The following is a 19,756-nucleotide window of genomic DNA, read 5'->3' as shown; positions in this document are numbered from 1 at the left end:
CAATCCCCCAGCCCAGCCCAGCCCAGCCCAGCCCAGCCTAACCTTTTTTTTTTTTTTTTTTTTTTTTTTATTTTGTTCAGCGGCGAAGGGGAAATCTTCAAAAGACATCCGGTTGTTCTTGGATGTCATCGGATAGTGCCGGATTTTTACCGGCTAAAACCCCTCCGCCGCTCATCACCCAGGACGAGGCGGAACCGCTATCGCATTACTTCACCTCGTCCCTGTGGCCGGCCTGTTTTCCTGGCCTCTTATTCTCTCCGTGGCCAGCTCGCCAGCCGGCGCGGAGCATGCTCCTTGCCGGCCTGTCAAGGCTACGCCTCCCTTACATTCCTCGTACCTACTCGCTATTTATAAATTAATCACTATCCCTACTTTACGGTAATTACTTACTCACTACTTATGTAAGCAGTCACCCGCTTGCTACTCTTGCAGCGCGTGACCTACTGACGGCACGGAATTTGCTGACGCAAGTTTTCCGCACCGGCCCGCCTGTACTTGTCCCGCAATTAGTATTAATGTAGTCCTACATGTTAATGGTTTGTTTCATAACAATTATTTGCTACATGTTAGTTATTCCCTATATCATATGCCTAGCGTGTTAGTTATCCTACAGAGCAGTTGAGCAATTGTTATTTATTATTGCTCTGCCCGTTCTACAGTACGTACAGTACGTACACACAGTGCGCGACCTACTGCCGGCGCGGAATTTGCTGACGCAAGGGTTTCGCGCCGGCTTGCCTGCACTGTTGCGTCTGCCCGTACTACTTAGCGTTCACACGGTACGCGGCCTACTGCCGGCGCGGAATTTGCTGACGCAAGAGTTCCGCGCCGGCTCGTGTACACCTGCACTGTATTTTATACACCTGTCGCATATAAGTCGACCGTGTTTTATACCCAGACCTACTAGTAGTGTTAGTTACTATTTACAATTTTACCATTTAGTGTTAGCATTATTTGCTAATTAAATGTAATTACTACATTGACCTTACTATCTACTCGCGCTAGCCTGCCGAGTCTTGCTGCTCACCGTAGTTTGCTGACTCAGCAAGGTCGTCAGCCCGCGCTTGATGTTTACACTAGCCTGTCGCTCGGCGCCAGTCAACGCCACTCAGGCCGTGACCCACTGCCGCCGGTATTTTGCTGGCGCAATAATTCCGGCGGCCTAGTCCCGCTTCACCACACCGTTAATTGTCCGGTGTCTGGTGACCACTTATCACTTAGGTTACTTTCTGCTTAGTCTGTAACCTTTTTCACTCAATCGCTTGAGTATTCCTATAATCTTAATCTACACAGTGTTAAGCTACGCTGATTGGCTTTGCAAAAATGTCCTGCCAAATCGCTTATTTGTCTGTATCACTTGTCCCACTACACGTCCTCCAGCGCACTTTCAATGTTTTCTGCAGAGCATGCTGCTGGCCGTGCTTACGTGGCCCCAGCCACGCTTCTGCACACTTACCTGCGACGTCCGCGTCCTTTCCAGTCGCCAGTCCGAGCAGGTGACTCCCTTATCCACTGTGGACCTATAGTGCGGGAACATCCTCTCATGTTCGGCCCAGCTGATGCATTGGCAGTCGGCGGTAAAGACCACGCCGTCGAGTACCACGATGTCTAGCCCCGGCGGTTGCATGTTCAACGGGCTGCACGAGTTCGTCAGCATTTGCTGGCCTCCAAACCTGCGTTTCAGGTACAAGATGGCCCGGTTGTTGCCTACGTAATTTACGTTCCCGTAGGTCATACGAACCCTTGCACCCTCACTGCCCGGCATTGTCGCACTGACCGCGGGCGGTCCTCTTCCGATCTCCTGTGCGGCGTGCTTTGCCGCCAGGCGCACGATCTTGTCCTGTAACACGCTGATGTTCGTTGCGTCACTGGTGGGTTCGGTCGCATCGTCCCTGAGGTAGCCCGCGCTCCTGAAGCATACGGCGTGCCTGTAAGCCAGGTCGCAGCCGCACGCCATAGCGGGCGCGGGCGTGCCAGGGTTGGGTCCCCTGCCTGGCTGTTCGCCCCTTCTGATCCTTTCAAGCTCCTCCTTGTCGCGGAGCACTCGTTTGATGTAAGCAGCCACCGCACTCCACTGTTCCGGCCCTTTCAACATGGCGTACACTACCTCCCGGATGTTCGCGATCGGTCCGGTCACGCTTCGCATTTCTTCCCTTGGTGCCTTCCATGCCGGGCATACGAACCACGTGTGGTTTGCGTCATCCGCAGCGGCTTCGCAGTGGTGGCACCGTGTCGTCGTCTCCTTGCCTATACGATGGAGGTATGTACCGAAACACCCGTGCCCCGTTAGGCCTTGGGTTAGGTAGAACTCCATCTGGCCGTGTCTCCGGTCAATCCAGGGTACTACCGAGGGTATCGCCTCCCTCGTCCATGCCCCCTTCTCCGCCTCTCCCCATTCCACGTCCCATGCCTCGGTCGTCTTCACACGCTCTTCGCGTCTTAATCTGGCCCTGGCCGCCTTGCTGCGGGCCCCGCTTCTCGCTTCCGCCTCCGCGATTCTCTTCCGTTCGGCCGCCATCAAGTGCAGCGGGATCAGGCCCGCCAGCACCATAACGGCCGGCGTCGAGACAGTGCGATACGCCGACACTACACGCAATGCACTGGCCCTTCCCGCAGCCTCCAGTCTGCTCCTGTTCCTCGCCACCGATAGGGCGTCGGCCCATACTGGGGCTCCGTAGAGCGCAACGGAGTAGGTTACGCTCGCCAGGAGTTTCCTTTTCACGTGGGCCGGTCCCCCTATGTTAGGCATTAGCCTGCCAATCGCCGCAGCTACGCCCATGGCCTTGTTAGCGGCCTGCCGCACGTGCGCCGCGAAGTTCAACCTGGCGTCGATGGTCACTCCCAGGTACTTCACGCTGTCTGTAGGCTTCACCTCGTGTCCTTTGACTTTGATAGGGTTCACCTTCAGCGAGTGCCGCCTAGTTATTACCACTATCTCCGTCTTCCTTTTCGCCAAGTCCAACCCTACACCAGCCAGCCATGCCCAGGCACTGCTGATTGCTTCGTTGGCCTTGCACTCGAGCAGTTCCGCCGTCCTTGCCGTCACCACCAGAGCTACGTCGTCGGCAAAGCCGATCGTTGTCACCCCTTCTGGCATTTACTAATTATATTACGGTTGTGGTTTATCGCACGCAACTCTATAAAAATGCCTTAACGTTTGCAAGGAATGTTTTGTTCCCCATATTTTTGAATAAAGTTTTTACTCACCCAATTCGATATAATTTAATTCAAAACTTTTTTTACATGTTTTAAGCTCCACTTTGATGATCAATGGGTGGTAAATGGATTCCCTAACGATTGAATTAGTGTTATACAAATTTTTGATTAATCCGTATGGAATTCAGCCCACCATAGGATGAAGGATAATGGACGGAAACTTCTTAGAATTGAGGACTTCTTTTGAACATAAAGAAAAATCACGCTTAAGGTAGTACCGTGATAGCAGCAGTCCTCAACTTCCAGAGAAATATCCCTTGTATAAAACATTATAACTAAAGTAAAAAGTAGTTGAGATACAGTACACCTTCGGGCTTCCTGTCATATGCGCAGAAGTATAAAAATTTTCCCATTGCGTCTTTTGTCTGACTTGGCAACGTTGCATTCTAACTCAGTATCTCTTGCCCCTCAAGCATGTGTTGTAGAGAATTGTATTGTTATGAAATCAATTTGAGGTTAGTTATAATTGGAGACTGAACCGTACCGTAACCTATACCCGCAAAGTTCTGACATTTATTTCAATTCGTTGGGCCTTTATGGCATTTTAAACTTCTCGCGTAGGGCAACGTTGCCAAGTCACTATTTCTCACGGGTCAGGTTATGAGAGGAAGTTTGAAAATCATTAAAAGCAACAAACTTTAAGAATTATTTACAAGAAAATGAATACCGCTTGTTTATGTTTTTTTTGAAAAAAATTACTTGTTATATCCTCAATTAATAATTCTCAGTTTTTAAAAAAAATTCTAAGAAAAGTATGGCTGTTATTAAATAAAATGCTCACTCTAACTACGGTCGGGATAGGGAATACATGTAAATTGTACTACTTTTGATCGCTAATATTGCAAAATTTAGTACCGCAAGGACTATTAAAAAAAATTCTTACGTATAAAGGACACTTCAAATTATGTGTATTCAAAAATTGAAAGATATTGTAAGAAAAGTGATTTATCACGGTACTACCTTAAATACAAGTTTTTCGTCACATTATTTAATGATCTTTTACACCATATAATTGTAAATAATAATATACTTTTGAAAAAATGATTTGTTCTTCATTTAATGTCTCAAACATTATTTTACTCGTCAAAAACTTTTTTGTGTGACGAATATATCGTTAGATCTAAATAGCATATATTACGCAGTTCACATCTAGCGCGCATTTTGTGACAACTTTCTGTACAAGATGGCGGAAATTCAATTTTTCAATTGGATGCACGAGCTTACACGTAGAGTATACGGTAATATCCAATCCAGTGTATATATATATCAGTGGTCCTAACGGACACTTCTGGAAGATTCGGCAGTTAGATTTTAGATTGTGTCGGAATACTGTACTGTACAGATGCATACGCATATGTACACTGTGCATGCTCAATCACTGTGTTTATCCACGTCGTCAATGAACTTTTTGGAAAGTGTTACGAGCGTATGGTCGCGTTGACGGTCAAAAATATACTGACCTCATTTTCAGGATTCCGATCGGTGTTACGTCCCAGCTGATAACTCCGGTGACACCCTCTCTCAGTTGATTTCAGCGATGAATCTGACTATGTGTGTATTGCGAAACATACTTCGAGTACTGCCGACCGTGTCGTCACGCAGTCAACTGCGAACTGCGTTCCGTTTTTACTCCGAGTTGACAGTCGCATTGGTGACCAAAACTACTGATGTGAGTCTAACTGTAGCTGTGTGAACGATTCCAGTGTCTATTATCTGGAAATTTTCACCAGGTACCGTACCGACGTTACAGTCGGACGCCTCGGCGGATGGCGTCCGTGGGTTATGTGAATACCCTGAACGTAACGCTGCAACACCGACGCCTGCACTTCTCAATCATGGGACCTCTTCAGAGCGTTACGTCCGTGATGTGACGTCATAACGGATGCTTCCGGAAGATTCGGGAATTAGATTTTAGATTATGTCGGAAAAGTGTACCGCACACACACATATACACACGCGTTCACTGTGCACACTGTATCACTGGATGTATCCTCGTCGCCAATTAACTGTCCGGAAAGCGTAACGAGTGTGTAATCGCGTTGACGGTCAAAAATATACTGACCTCATTCTCGAGATTCCGATCGGTGTTACGTCCCAGCTGATAACTACGGTGGCGCCCTCTCTTAGTTGATTTCAGCAATGAATCTGACTATGGGTGACGCAATAAAGAATTCAACGGAAAAGCAAATATCAAATGATACAGATATTGCGTGTTATTTATAGAAAGAAAGAATCCGAAATTCAATGTGAAATGTCATTAACAAGTGGGAGTCTGGAAAAACAGAAGTAGGTAAGTAAACAACGTTTATTGTGAACAAATTTTTTATTTACATATTATTAAAAATGCGTTTCATTCACGATTTGTTATGTGCATTTTATTTGAAAGTAGTTGTATCCGAAACTATCAGAAGCTCCTGTTTGATAATAATAGCTTCTAATATTTTCAGGTACGAAATAATTCATCGTCAAAGCGGGATTAAAGTTGTCAGACAGGGAAGCATGTAAGTAAATTTCTAATTCTGTGATCTTTGGCTATTAAAATATTTTAACATGGATTCAATGATAAAATTAGCTTGTTTTTTTTTCAGCAGGTTCGAAGTTTAAACTTTGATTAACACGAGGAAAATTATGCCTCACCTGATGGTCAAAACGTTTCTGTAGCAAGGATCCTGGTTTCTCCAGCGATGCAATCATTAAAACCATCAAACCTGGTTGTTCCGTCAGACATCGGGTGCCAGAGTGAATTTCATCAGGCCATCGCCACCTTCTTAACATCAGTTGAAGCAAAATTGAAGAGCGGGATATACTACAGATAATTGTGACTGAATATCCCATCATTTTGCTTTGATCGAGCCGATAGCGATAAGTTTGTTACTTAACCGTTGCTGCCAATTCATTTTACCGAGGAATCACTCTGTGCACCATTGTAATTCAAGCAATATCATTGACCAGCATTATTGTTTAAATTTTATGCCATTTAATTAGGTACCTTATTCTGAAGCTTACTTTTACTCTCTTTGGCATTAAATTCAGATAAATAGTCTTTTACGTCGTCAATTAGATTGTAGGGTTGAATTTTGCTAGGCAAACTGAGCCAATCCAAATCTAGAAATGTTAAATAACTTTAGTTAAAAATGTATTTAAAGTTAATCTTAGTTGACGGTGTCATCTGGCTAGCTAGTTGCAGTTATCACCCGTGCTTCGGTCTCGCGGAACCCAGTAAAGTGTAAAGAATGCTTTCACTTACTAGCACACGTTGCTTTGCAATTAATCACTTGGTCTGCTATAGGATTTACTCGCTCGCTAACTTTTTTATTACAATGCAATTTATCGACAGCTTAAAACCAAATTCAATTTTACACTCTTTACGGGGTCTTACGCTAAGACTGAAAGCTTGTGAATCTCCATTTACCGCAATTATTTCTCCATTTCATGTTAGCGTTGTCTGGAACAAGAAAATTCTCATCCTGAGATTGGATATGGAAACTGAAACGTAGAAGTTAGTCATTGGCATGAATTGAAAACCAAGAATTTTATAATGGCTTTTGCAACACAGCGACTTTTTCCAAATATCCTTGTTACAAGGTGACGTTCGCAGGACTATGAACAAGATATTGTATCGGATTACATTATTTGGAAAAAAATCTTCATCAACTTGGTTGAAAATCAGATATTCATTTGTTTTGATGGAACAAGGGACACAATCTTGAATCCGATAAGTCAATATCCTCGTAATACTGTTGTGACATTACTTTAAAACATTATTGTCCTTGAAACTAATTGTGACGTTAAGACGCATTTTGAGAAAGTTAATTTTCAACTTGTGTCACAGGATATGATCTACGTTCCTGAGTTCGACGCTTCTAATTAGATTTTCTTTGTTTCGAACCGCACTAACATGAAATACAGAAATCATTTTAATAAATCTAATATTACTTGAATTTTCGATTTGAGTATTAGGATCCCTTCATTTATTCAATCGAGCATCATTGAAAATTTTCGAAATGAACTCTGATAGACATTGGAAAATTTTCAATAGTAGTAGCAATAATTTATTGATCGGAAAAAACGCGTTGACTATCGACTATTTGTAAATTTTGTTGAACTATTGTGGAGAAAAAATAGATTCACAGTTCTATTACAGATAGTGAGATATTTAAATTTTTTGAAAGCTCGATTTAATGTCTCACTTTCAAAAGTGATAAAATTCAATATTACCGCCTGAAATCACAAGAGAGTGAGAAAGTTGCTTAGTTGCTTGAATGTGGCGATGATCTTTGTACGTGCGATAAATTGAATAGGCAGATAACAGTGAATATTAGAGATGTAATTATTTTGGCCGTATCACCTGTTGATAGAAATAAATTTCATTGTTATTTCTAATGTACGAAATAGTAAAAGTGATCAAATAAAGTGTTCCCACCTACCTGCTGCGTTTCTTCCAAGCACCCAACAGATTTCTCATTTCGGTCGAATAAAGCCAATTTTCAGAAAGCATTAGCATCAAGTTTCGACCGTTCGTGGTAGAATCAACTTTCCGAGTCACTACCTCGACTGTTTGAGATTCTAACCTCAAAAATTCGTATGAATCACATCGCCGCCAGACACAGGTTTTTGGCAGCTGAGAGTCGGAGTGGCCAGCCTGCCCGAACAGCCGATAAAACTCGCGCATGCGCATTGACTGTATAGTTTCTAGGGATTGTCCCGGTAGGCTGACAAAAGAAAAAAACCCTAAAGGAGATTTTCTGAGTGAGCATAGGCTACGCCGCATAATAGGCAACCCCACTCACACACAGTGTTGATTGCAACGAACAATTACGTTCAACTTTCGGACTTGCACTGTGATTTTGAGATCAAGCTTCATATACTTGAGGCTTTGATCGATCAAGCGTATTTGCAGAGTTTCAAGCCACCTGAGTTTCCCTGATCATTCAAATACTTATCATGGAATCTGCGGATATCGACACCGAGTTGAATTTTTGATTGAAACTGATCGTTCGATGCTCCAGGTAAATCTCGTTTTTGAATCACGTACTATGAAATAAACAATGTGTTTAGCAAACGTTGCATAGCGCAGGACTTGATCGTTGAAAGTTACACAGCATCAAGATTAAACATGTACGTATTACCTTCAATTTTGCGAACTTTTACTTCGAAGTAACCAACACTTAATTACATGGGAATCAGTACGCACAAAACTTTGCTGTTGAATTGGTATCATTATAATTTTACTGAAATACTCGAATTCGAATTCTGGACGTGTGAAAGTTTCAAATATTCCTGATGCGATGTTATAAAACTACGGTGATGGTCGAAGGGGCCACTCGCTTTGAATTCTGCAACAATTCACGAGGGAATAATAACAATTAGAGAACAATTAAGAGCAATTTGGGAGCAATTATTTTGCGTAAAGATTTTCATGGAATTCGAAGGTCGCAAGCGAACTTCACATAGGTGGAATTGCAACGTGGAAACGTCATAGAAGTATACCAAGATCGTAGTGAAATTGATAATACTGCCAGTCTCCGCTGGCTCACACTTCGGTCTAGAAGAGAATTTTCCCTGGACTGCTTAGTATACAAAGCTCTTGTGTTAAATCAAAAGCCACTCATCAAAAGAGATTTGCTTATTCTTGAACCTCGCTTTCGCCGAGGGGATGTCAGGCAAGACTACCTTGAGCTTCCGCGCTGTCGTGGTGTTAAATTTGATAAATCGTTCATGGCCGCGGCTGCCAGGTATTGGAACCTGCTGCCGGACTACTGTACGACTCAGCCATCGTTCCAAGAGTTTCGTGGAAACTGTTATGATTATTTATTAAATATCGAATCGAGCTAGATCACTTGACATGTTGTTGTCGATGCTATCATTTTATTGTATCTTGTTACATATCATTTTTGTTTTTATATTCATTTATTTTTTTTTTTAATTTCTGAATTATAATTGCTGGTAATGTGCGATGTGTGGGTGATGTGAGCTACATTGTGTATGTAATACTACACTACATTTGAACCCTGTTTATAGTTTTACTTGTGTCTGTTCTTTATATATTTATACTGTACTTCATTGTTCTATGTATTGTCTTATTGGACGGCCGCAAGGACTCTTGGCTCCACGGCCGATTAAATAAACATTATTATTATTGTTATTATTATTATTATTGTTGTTGTTGTTATTATTATTATTATTATTATTATTATTATTATTATTATTATTATTATTATTATTATTATTACTAATTCTCAGCATTTAGAGCCCTGCTGAATAAATTCGTCTGAAAAATGTTGTAAAAATTACGTAATAAACCATGTGATTAATGTTCGGTTGTTGTGAATGAACTCTGCTTAAAATTTGATACATAATAATTCGTTTTGTGATACATCGTATAACATTCTTTTACGAATTGTATAGTCATTGCTGTCGAAACATTGGGAGAGATGCAATATCGTGCAGTTTATCCGTGTGTTGTAATCTAAAACCGTATATTTTCTCTGGAACGAGATACCACAGGGGTCAACGTCATGCCGGGTCTACACGTACGATTCAGTAAAGTCGTTCATAAAATTCCTACTTCGTTTGGGCGATGCATTGATAAACACGCTCTCCCTCAGATTGAAAATCAAACAAAGACCAAAAAATTATAAACTGATTTATTTCAATTTGACAGAATCATTCTGGAATATTGGCTATAGAAGTTTGGGAAAAGCTAAATCCAATTGTGCATAGGCATGTGTTAAATAACTCAACACATACATTTTCCCATCGTCAATAGAAAATTTAAAGTGACGGCTCAAATCCATTTTCAACCCAAAATTAAAAATTCAACTTCACATTTCGAATACGTACGTGTTTCGAAGAAAATCATTTCAATTATCGTCCAGTCTTATTTGTACCCATGTGTCAGCGCATTTCCATGCTAGGCGTAGTCCATACCCTACATAAAAAATCCGACTGACTTCCGTCGGATTCGACACAGATCCGACACAAAATCCGAAGTTATCCTCCAGGCGAGAGACAAGGATAGATCCTATTCGGCTCTGTCGTAAATGAACTCTGTTTGCGGCTTGATGACCAAAATTTTATTTCGGAACGTGTCCGGTTTCTATTCCCGCGTCCCGATGAACCTCCCCTACATAAAAAAAAATCCGACAGACCTCTGTCGGATTCGACACAGATCCGCTACAAATGTTGGACACAAGTCGGACGCAGAATCCTGTCAAATTTTTTTTTTTTGTAGGGTACTATAAGTCGACGCACGCGGCCGGCAGTGCCAACGGTGCTCATTCGGAACCACGGGTCGTAAATTTACGCGGAATATCGTAGGATTGTACCCAAGGTCCGCAGAGAGACGAACCGGGCAAGGGAAGGTCTTTGCGCGGTCGCCATTTTTGTTCCAATTTGTGTATAGTGTGTTAATTTTATACTATAACAGCTGTTCCAATTTATGTTACATACTGTGTGGGTTTTATACGATACTACAGTCTGACAATGCGATCGCCATTATCTTTCCTACATAAAATTCCCCATGCGTAAAAGAACTTCCCTCGTCCGCTCGTCTATCTACGGACCTTGGGTCTGCCTATAGGCACGCAGACGGGGCTGAATCGAGTCTAACGCTCTCTCGCGTTCGTTTCAGCCCTTAGTGAGGGTCTGACCTTCGTTGGAGTTGGCTGCTCGGTGAAATATCTAGCGCGACTCTCGGAACGCCGAGCTGAGACACAAGTCGATAATATATAATCCGGGCAGGCGGCTTGTGTGACTTCAAACAAATGCTTGTGTAAATTTCGAACAAATTCTGATACGTGTGTACGGTCTGGCGGGTTTGATTACCCGCAATGTTAAACGTCGCACCCGGATCTCAATTTTATCACTAAATTGAGCTACAGAACTACTTTCCGGAGTGACATATTTCCTTGATTTTGCTGAATAATATATACACCAATTTCCAACAAAAATCCGTACACCGCTCGATAAGTAAACGCCGTGGAATATACACACCAGCAGCTCGGGTCGTGGAATGAGTTGCCTATAGTAGATGGTGAGTAGCTTGACGCTTGTCCAAAAAATCAACAATACCACGATTTGTCAGGTGGTCTAATCGAAGCGGCCTAGGGTCTGATTGCGTTTGGTCGTTATTGCATGCATTCGGAAGCAAAGAACTTTTGGCAATTTCCTATCGAGCTGCCTTTTTCCAAGTCAGCCCGTCCACTCTTAAGGTACGCGAGCTCTTCCTTACACGTTATATAAAATACTACAAGGTGTGTTACGAAACGCCTCATAGGTTTGACAGCGGCGGTATATCAGGCTATAAATATCACGACGTTGCAGTCCATTTCATCCTGGCGGCTATGTTGATTGATCGTCGATGTGGCTTGATAATACACATATATTTTGTTTCAACACAGTGATGGAAGAGTGGCACGACTTTTCGGAACATTTTTGTATGCGTGTCACTGTTACAGTCGAAGACTTCATAAATCCACAACGAAACATTTGGCGAAACGGCATTCTACACGATATTAATTTGTTTTCAAAGTAGAACAACTTCGATATATTTTTCAAAATATTTGGCAGCAAATTGGTGCAGCGCAGTCTCATTGTGATTGTCCGTCGCTACAAAAAATTTCCTTACTTCGTGTAAAATCATGGCCTGATATATTTTAGTAGATGATTCTTGCGTAGTGAATCATTCGAATTAGGGCGATCGCGACGCTCATTACGGTCATTTCACTGATATCATCGTTGATCCCCCGCCCCGGCTGGTATTTACTACGGTATTCCGGTCAGTATGCGTAACAAACGGGAATCGGCTCATTGGCATATCATCGTTTCGACAAAGATGTATGCGTCGATGAATTTTATACCAATACGATCAGCGACGGTCATTCCGTGCACGTCATTTGATCGCATGCTACGATACGTAGATATATCAAGATACCTGTAGATTTTTACCGAATCCTTCATCTAGGTATAGCCATATAATCCGTATACATACAAACTATTACAAAATCCCTGGCGTACAGATTTTATGAAGGTAAATGTTATATCTAGCATCAGATCGATTTTTGTAAACATGAAACGCAGATGAACAATCTGCACTTACCAACCTTACTTGAATGACCATCGAAGTGAAAAATTTGTTCGATCAACTTTCATCGTTCACCGGTTAACTTGACATTTTAGGATTGAGATGATTCTGTGATGCTCCACCGCAACACATCATCGAGACGACGCCGGGCGTCGCGCAGCGCCGCCAACTCTCCTCAGGGCAATCCAACCTCGGTATCACCTGCTAGCACGAGAGGTCGTCGTGCGTCGGTGGCAGCGGAGAGACCGACGGCTCTGGCGACTCTCTCAAACAACGGGAACCTTTCCGAAAGACCACCCAGAGGCAGTATTGTGCCCGATATTGCTCTCGAGGATGACAAGACCGCGGAAGCATCCCAGGAGGTCGGATACATTCATTGTTTATCTTGATACGTAATTCTGTGAGAGTTTCTTGAACAGCCGGAACCCACAAACTCATAACGGAGCGGTTTCGACCAACAGAAGAGGCTTTCGTGCACAAAATAACATGTCGCTTTGCGGAATGTACCGCCGTTTTCAGTATCGAGAACGATCTTAATATTATCACGTCCACGTAATTAGAAACACAAGTACCTGACTTCTCTCTCGCTCTTCCTCATATCGCTGTAGTAATAAATTAGATTCATGATCAAGTGAACTTATCCGTTGACCCACCGCCCCACACGAAGTTTGTTCAACAGCGTATGCATATTTGTACGTGCATATTCATGCGACGTGCATAGATCGTATACCTCCGTACACACGCACACGCACACGCATTATACAGGTGCACCCGTGCACCCGCTTTGAGTTGGCGTCTACGAAATCGGTAGTGGTGAATTCCAATAGAGCGAAGCGATTGACGTGTTGTATATAGTTGTATACGAGTATGTCTTGTACTTGGATGGAAAAGTTTCGAGTGCATTTGAAAGGGTGTTGAAAATCAGTATTTGAACAACAGTGTACATCTGCCATTCAAAAAACTCTGCATGTCCATATACCATGGATTTTGGTAAGTACCTCATGAATCTGATTTTGCCACCGGTTGGAGAAAAGATATGAGAGTGAGAAAGAGAAAACGAGCGAATGATGAAATATTCTTCAACTTCCCCACTTCGATTGTTACAGGTTCGATTTTTAATTTGGAGTTTTTTTTTTTTTTTTTTTTAATTCGGTGTGAACATTCATTCACATTCATTCTTTGGCTCGTAGACTCATTTTGATGTCTGTATCGTATCAAGTAGGAATCGCGTGCGCGCTCGGTATTTTGATTGTCGCGATAGACGGATTGATGGGTAGGTTAACTTGTATTGACATCTTCCGCTGCTATAGTAATAATTTGCGATGGGATGACGGGTGTCGTGTGTTATTTTTCATATTCGAGGACATACTTCGTTTGCAGACGGTCTGTCAAAGAATTGCGCAGGACATCGATCTGGGAAAATCGGTACGTGGCGGTCAGCTTCTGCAGCCGGAGCCGAATAGAAGTCCGAGAAACTCCCCGACACCCGATGAGTACTCAAGGAATTCTCGCAGCTCTTCGATTTGCGAAGCGAATCGCAGCCCGAGAAACAGCTTGACGCCGGAGGCGAGTCGCTCGCCGAGAAACAGCTTTGCCCTCGACGCAACGATCGGCAGGAGTCCGAGACACTCCCTGACACCTGATGTCGCCCCGAGTCCGAGGAATCCTTTTCTGTCAGATCCTGCGCGACTCGGTTACGACAGAAGTCCGCGAAACAGTTTGGTACCCGAGGTGAACCGAGGGAAACGCAACGGTGCGTCGCCGGTCGAAGCTACGGCGCAAGGAACGAGGAATTGGTTTTTTTTTACAGAAAACAGCGCCTACGCCCCAAGTTCCAGGCATCCCCGTGCCTCCGATGCCGAGCCTGATCACCGCGGTAGGGTCGCAAACCTCGAGTACGATCCAATTACTCCGGAATTGCGGACGACACCGCGGAGCAATGCCGGACCGCCGGTAGACGCGAGTCGGAACCCTCGCGGCTCCGCTGTCCAGGAATCGATTAATCGAAGCCCGCGCAGCTCCATAACCCCAGAACCGAATCGTTTTCCCAGAGGCTCGATTTGTCCCGAATCAAATCGCAGCCCGAGAGGATCAATTGTCGGCCCTCACGAATCGAACAGATCGCCAAGAGGCAGCATAGCGGTTGGCCAAGTCGATAGAAATCAAATCGAGACCGATAACAGAAGTCCCAGGGGAAGCATAGGCACACGGGATGCCGAAAGGAATAACAGGGGTAGCCTTGGCGGCTCTCAGGATCGGAGGAGTCCCAGAGGCAGCCTCACCTTCCTCGAACCTCGCAGAGCTTCGGCTGACCAGGGTGCGTATATCATACAATTACTATTTATAACAAAACGTTGATATTCCTCAGGTAGATCGTTTGCCGATCCCTCCCGCATCCTCTTGCTTCAATTTTGATTCTGCCTTATTTTCGATCATTTCGTTCGATACTTTTTTCCGGCAGAGCCCGACGATCAAATGCCCAAGTTTACACCCCGCTATATTATTATATAACCATATATAACGTCGTCTATCCAGGTAAAACGCGGCGATCGGCTGACAATGAGATAATGATAACCCGATATCATCTGAGTCCTATTAAGACGAATCGAAGGCGCGGTCGATACGTCGAAGTTAGGTTTATGCCGGGCGATAAATTTGAATTATTGCAATGCGGTCGATGTAGCCAACGGTATTGCGTCTGAAAATTCTAACAAGCGCCCATCGAACGAATTATTATTAATCGGCAATAATGCCCGATCTGTCACGCCTGAAACCGAGTAACATTTTGACTCGTCTTTGGTTCAGTATCGTAATCGGATCGAACGAGGCCTGGCAACGACATCTTCAACGAATGGAATAAATTGCAAACACATCGACGGCACAAAGATCTCAAAGATCGAGAGGATGTAGGTTATACAAGTTCGGAGGTTTTACCGGCCAAATCCCTCGGACCCGATTTCATTCATTGCCTTCCCGATAAATTACGATAAACCACCGTAGCCTAGCCGTGGAGTATGAATGATATCTAAGAATATTTTCCAAAAGTTTCGGAGAATAATCACTAATTGGCCGTGGGCATAGCTGAGACGCGGCGGATGTACTTGAAAATCAGACGAATAAATCATTTTTACGTTGGGGGAACGGGGATATTAGAATGTCGATACCAATTGTGTTTCTGCGTGGACTAATTGCGCGGGGTCTGGACAACGCCCTCAAACGTCGACGACGCGAGTACCGGGCATTTTATTTCTGTCCGAATATGACCGTTGCGTCAATCGAAACGCACGTTTCATGTTGTTGGATATTTACATCATGTAATGTTCATACCGGAGTACGAGGTACCTACTAGTAGCAACGCCGTTTCGACTGCGTCGAGGCGGCCGCGCCGGTAGAAGGAAGTCTCGTGTAAATTAGTTGTAATTCACAATGGATTACGATTTCGCTACATTACCCTGGGTGACGTCGTTTTACGTACGTACAGTCGCACGTCCGAACAAAGCTTTGCAATACGTAACGGCTGTACCGCGATTGATTACAGGAACTTCTCGAACCAGAAGCACCTCACCTTACCGTCAAAACGAACGTCAAATTAACGCTGCCGGTAATCCGAGGTGCATCGGAAATTACGGAGCTCAGGTGAACCTGGGTTACGGAACGAACGCCTGGGCGGATTCCAGGAGGGCGAGTAGCTCTGTATCTCAGGTAACTCCGTTTTTCATGTAACTTCTCCTCAACCCGCCTGTGAGGTCTAAATTCACCGGTAGGTACACATTTTAGTTTTCCGGTGACGAATCACGTCGACTGTGCGGAGGTGCGTCGAGTATTACGGAAAAGGGTGTCATAGATCCTGACACCCTGGCCGTTGCGACCTACGGCTCGCTGGCTTTCCAGTTGAAAGATGCTCACCTTGAGGCCGGCAGCACCTGCGACTTTGTTTCGAGAGCGCTGGGTGTCATCGGTAAGACGTTGGGTGTCACGATTTGTTTGGCTTGCTTGTCGGCCATGCCTCCCGTTATGCTGATCATGGGTAAGTTTTTCGCTCTGCATAACGAACATTTCTGCATCGTCGCGTATTTTGGTTGTGAAAATGGATTCGCAAAATTTCGTCCAGCTCAACGAAGCCGGGGAGATTACTTCACAGAATAGCATGGTATAATTAGAAACGTGTCCGCTACACAAGGCGTTACCATGCCAAATTTCGCAAACAAAATAGGGTTATCCCGTTGAAATTCGTCGTGCAAACAAAAATTTCGGCTGCGTAGGTCTGCAGTTCATACGAGATTGTCCGAGGGAACCTCACATACCGGTATACATGGTCGTTGGCGGTACTTTGGGTGGTGTGCGTATGCTATGGACTCTCTACGTCCAAATTTGCTCCAGGAGACCGGAGATTCTCAGTGGTCCCGAAACTGGAACACACATGTCGCCAACGAGGCTCGCTTCCCTGGCGTTATCCGGTTTCTTGGCCGTATGGTTCGTGCTGGGTAAGAGAACCATACGAACGTTGATGGGGAATAAATTTCATGGCTCCTTTACAGTCCACGGACACGCGTGTGAGACAGATCGATTGATAACAATTCCTTGACCGGATGACCGACTCCCCCGGTGGACGAAATTATCTGCAAAGATGCTCTCCGGCAACTGCAGTGAAAAAATTGCAATTTCTAAAATACTTTACGGAGAGAGGCCGGACATGAACGATATTCTTCCGCAAAAAATGGTGTAAATTTACAGAATGTTTTTCAGAGTATTTTATCCACCGTTGTGGGTACAACAACTCTGTCCGACGGGATAATGCTTTATGAGAGTTTCTCCACCTCGGACGCGCTGGTGACATTGACGAATTCATGTTCGCATGTTTCAGGAAATTTTTGGATATTGAATATAAAGTGGCCAGATTACGCCCCTACCTTGTTTGAGCCGAACCGTTGGTGTGACAAGTCTCTTTACATCTTCTCGCTGGTTCACCTTTGCATCGTTTACGCAGCCCTGGCGGCCAGCATACTGGCTGCCGCAGCCCTCGCCGTATGCCGAATTCTTTCTTGCCCTTGGCCAGACAGGTGAGTGACGTTTGATAAAAATTTATCGTCGCATCGATCGGTGAATAGGATCAGGATTCCGTGCTGTTTGCCAAAATTGACAACAACCTTTGCAGCCGTCCTACGTCACCCTGGAAACGCTTACCGCTTAAAACTTTTGTACTATTGCTATTACCGTAACAGATCGTCCGACTTTTCATACATATAGATAACAACTCACTCATTGACAGTCCCTCACCTATGTCCTCTCAGTTCTGTTATTTGCAAACCTAACTGTTGTCCTGAAAGACGCAACTCGTTAACGAGGTCGATTCAGACGTTGAACCCTCGGTTGCAACGTGCTCTCTGTGTTCAGTTGTAAGGCTGAGGTAGGTTTGTTTGGCTCCTCTCTTCTCCTGTTTGACATTTAGATATAAATAACCACGCCGATCCCGGCGCTTAAAGGAAGATCGGGGAGCGAGTGCTATGGGTAGAGGTGGGAAACGGACATGGAACTTTTCAAAGAATCGAGCCCTGACGGGGGTGGAGGAGGTGGGGGATGAAGAGGAAGAGCAGGAGGAGGAGGAGGAGGCGGAGAAGAAGAAGGAGACGAAGGCGGAAGAATCGTAAGAAGCAGGGGGAGCGGAGCCGACGAAAGAGGAAGTAGGGCGGATGGACGGAGACATTACCGCCGACAGTTTTCAAACGGTGAAGTATTTGCCCGCTGGACATAATTGAGCTTCGGCAAGTATCGGACGTGATTCGGACCCGTGAGTTACAGAGTTCCCGTTCCGTCGGCGGCACGCCGAATAGGACGCGTAAGCATACCGGCCAACTGGGATTTCAAATGGATTGATGATTGATCGTTTCAATGTCGGCCCAGATAAGTTCGGAAATGGACTAGCCGTGTTGAATAAGAAATTATAAGGCTCTATCTATCAATCTCTAGTTAATAGCTGAGCCCTTAGTTAATAGTGTTGGCTCGAACTCGTAACATAGCCATTTCATAGTTTCCGAGAACTGATGAAACTGTAGTAGGTGTACGTATAACGATAACTTGCCAAAACTCCGAATTGATGCTTTCTCACCTGTGCACAATTGTCCAGAAAAAGTGGCAAGTTGGACGGAGAGCTGGCCAAGCAACGATCACACGCGTTTACTTTTCCTAACGCTGATTGCATTACAAAAAATATTTGCAGATTTGCGTATACTCGCTGCCCCCTCGGCAGAGACGTAGCGGGAGTGTCTATGGCACAAAAGGCAACGAATGAATACTATAATATTTACCAATTGTAGAAATTATGTGTATATATTATTAATCGTAAGACAATGGAACGCAACGCATCGTATAATATGTATACCTGTCCACGCTGCGCGCATGAAGTTTCGTCGAGATGTAAGTCGTAGGTTGAGAAACCTGTCGATGAGCAAATGTTGTCTCGTGAGGCCGAATCGAACTCGAGAGCCGATATCTGAAAAAATATGTTAAAAGAACACCTCTGCCCGGACGATTGGATGGGAGACGTTGAATTTTAGATGAATTGTCGGCCGATTCTGAAGGTACGACCTTTCGTGCTTAAGTCAACTTCATGCCGACCAAGCCGGTGAATGTTATTTGTTAGGCTCTTAGGAATACAACCTCCACTTTCAATAAAAAAGTAATTTTGATAAATTTTATAAACTCACTCGTCTTTGTCAATAATTAGAATTGACATCGATTGAATACAGCAACAAGCCTGGCGTCAGTTGGACAAAGAATAAACGGACCCAGTGAGCTACTGTACATATATCCCTCCGGCATCTGAGTGAACGGTCGGATCGATCTATCGATGCACAGTTGGAATTGCCACGGTAGTGTACGCGGTTCTTGACGGATGCGGTTACATAGGTCACCCACGGCTCAACTTGAAAGCTTTACAGACTCGCATTTCGAATCGATTCCTTTCTTTTCTAGATTTTGGTAGTTCACCTTTGGCCATCTTTCGTTTACGGCAACTTTACACGCGCTTCAATCCCAAATCCTTGCCGATGCGCCAAAATCCCCTTCGCACAATATTATACCTAGATATTCCACTGAGAATATTCGCGATTGAGGCAACATACTTGCATTATATCTATTAACATGAATGGAATCGATATTATCAGTTACTGTTGGGCAGCTTTCTAAAGCCTCGTTTGCAGGCAGATACATGTATTATACGTATAATAGAAATGTTAAGTATACCCCCGGCAACTGTACCTTTCCAACTAAACAAAGTCAATTAAAACAATCTATGATACAACGCAATTGTTAATTACATACTACACAATACACGTATATCTAGAGTGAATTCCTTGGAAATAACTGTCCCAACTAACACCCGAGACGGTTTCTTGCATTGTATTGACCGCTGCCGTTTGCACCCCACCCACATCAACCTCCCACGCCGCCTCACGA

At 44.2% G+C, this 19,756-nt stretch overlaps 1 protein-coding gene and 3 long non-coding RNA genes across 6 annotated transcripts; 2 read left to right on the top strand and 2 right to left on the bottom strand.

Moving 5' to 3' along the window:
* The first annotated feature begins 5,076 nt into the window (after positions 1 to 5,076).
* On the top strand, positions 5,077 to 5,990 carry LOC124223048 (uncharacterized). 2 transcript variants are annotated; one of them, XR_006884188.2, is made up of 3 exons: positions 5,077 to 5,506; positions 5,664 to 5,717; positions 5,805 to 5,990. It is a non-coding gene; the product is annotated as an uncharacterized lncRNA (long non-coding RNA). The 2 variants fall into 2 exon arrangements; XR_006884187.2 differs by having other exon boundaries at positions 5,089 to 5,506; positions 5,808 to 5,990.
* Positions 5,991 to 6,115: 125 nt separating this feature from the next.
* LOC138191256 (uncharacterized) lies at positions 6,116 to 7,844 on the bottom strand. The gene is made up of 3 exons (XR_011177638.1): positions 7,644 to 7,844; positions 7,435 to 7,564; positions 6,116 to 6,321 (listed from the first exon to the last, which is right to left on the bottom strand). It is a non-coding gene; the product is annotated as an uncharacterized lncRNA (long non-coding RNA).
* A 3,025-nt stretch (positions 7,845 to 10,869) lies between these two features.
* Positions 10,870 to 18,991, top strand: LOC124223047 (uncharacterized protein DKFZp434B061). Of its 2 annotated transcripts, XM_046634663.1 has the most exons (8): positions 10,870 to 11,251; positions 12,397 to 12,663; positions 13,682 to 14,618; positions 15,840 to 16,003; positions 16,079 to 16,328; positions 16,564 to 16,785; positions 17,166 to 17,361; positions 17,751 to 18,991. In XM_046634663.1, the coding sequence occupies exons 2-8, from the start codon at positions 12,415 to 12,417 to the stop codon at positions 17,758 to 17,760; spliced, it is 2,028 nt and encodes a 675-aa protein (XP_046490619.1). In that variant the 5' UTR covers positions 10,870 to 11,251; positions 12,397 to 12,414; the 3' UTR covers positions 17,761 to 18,991. The 2 variants fall into 2 exon arrangements, with proteins under 2 accessions (XP_046490619.1, XP_068993840.1); XM_069137739.1 differs by lacking the exon at positions 16,564 to 16,785.
* LOC124223049 (uncharacterized) lies at positions 17,181 to 18,561 on the bottom strand. The gene is made up of 3 exons (XR_006884189.2): positions 18,408 to 18,561; positions 17,579 to 17,735; positions 17,181 to 17,471 (listed from the first exon to the last, which is right to left on the bottom strand). It is a non-coding gene; the product is annotated as an uncharacterized lncRNA (long non-coding RNA).
* Positions 18,992 to 19,756: the final 765 nt, after the last annotated feature.

Source organism: Neodiprion pinetum, chromosome 7, assembly GCF_021155775.2.
Source record: "Neodiprion pinetum isolate iyNeoPine1 chromosome 7, iyNeoPine1.2, whole genome shotgun sequence".
NCBI lineage: Eukaryota > Metazoa > Arthropoda > Insecta > Hymenoptera > Diprionidae > Neodiprion > Neodiprion pinetum.
The sequence above is the reverse complement of the archived record's forward strand: the minus strand, read 5'-3'. Positions and strand labels throughout refer to the sequence as shown.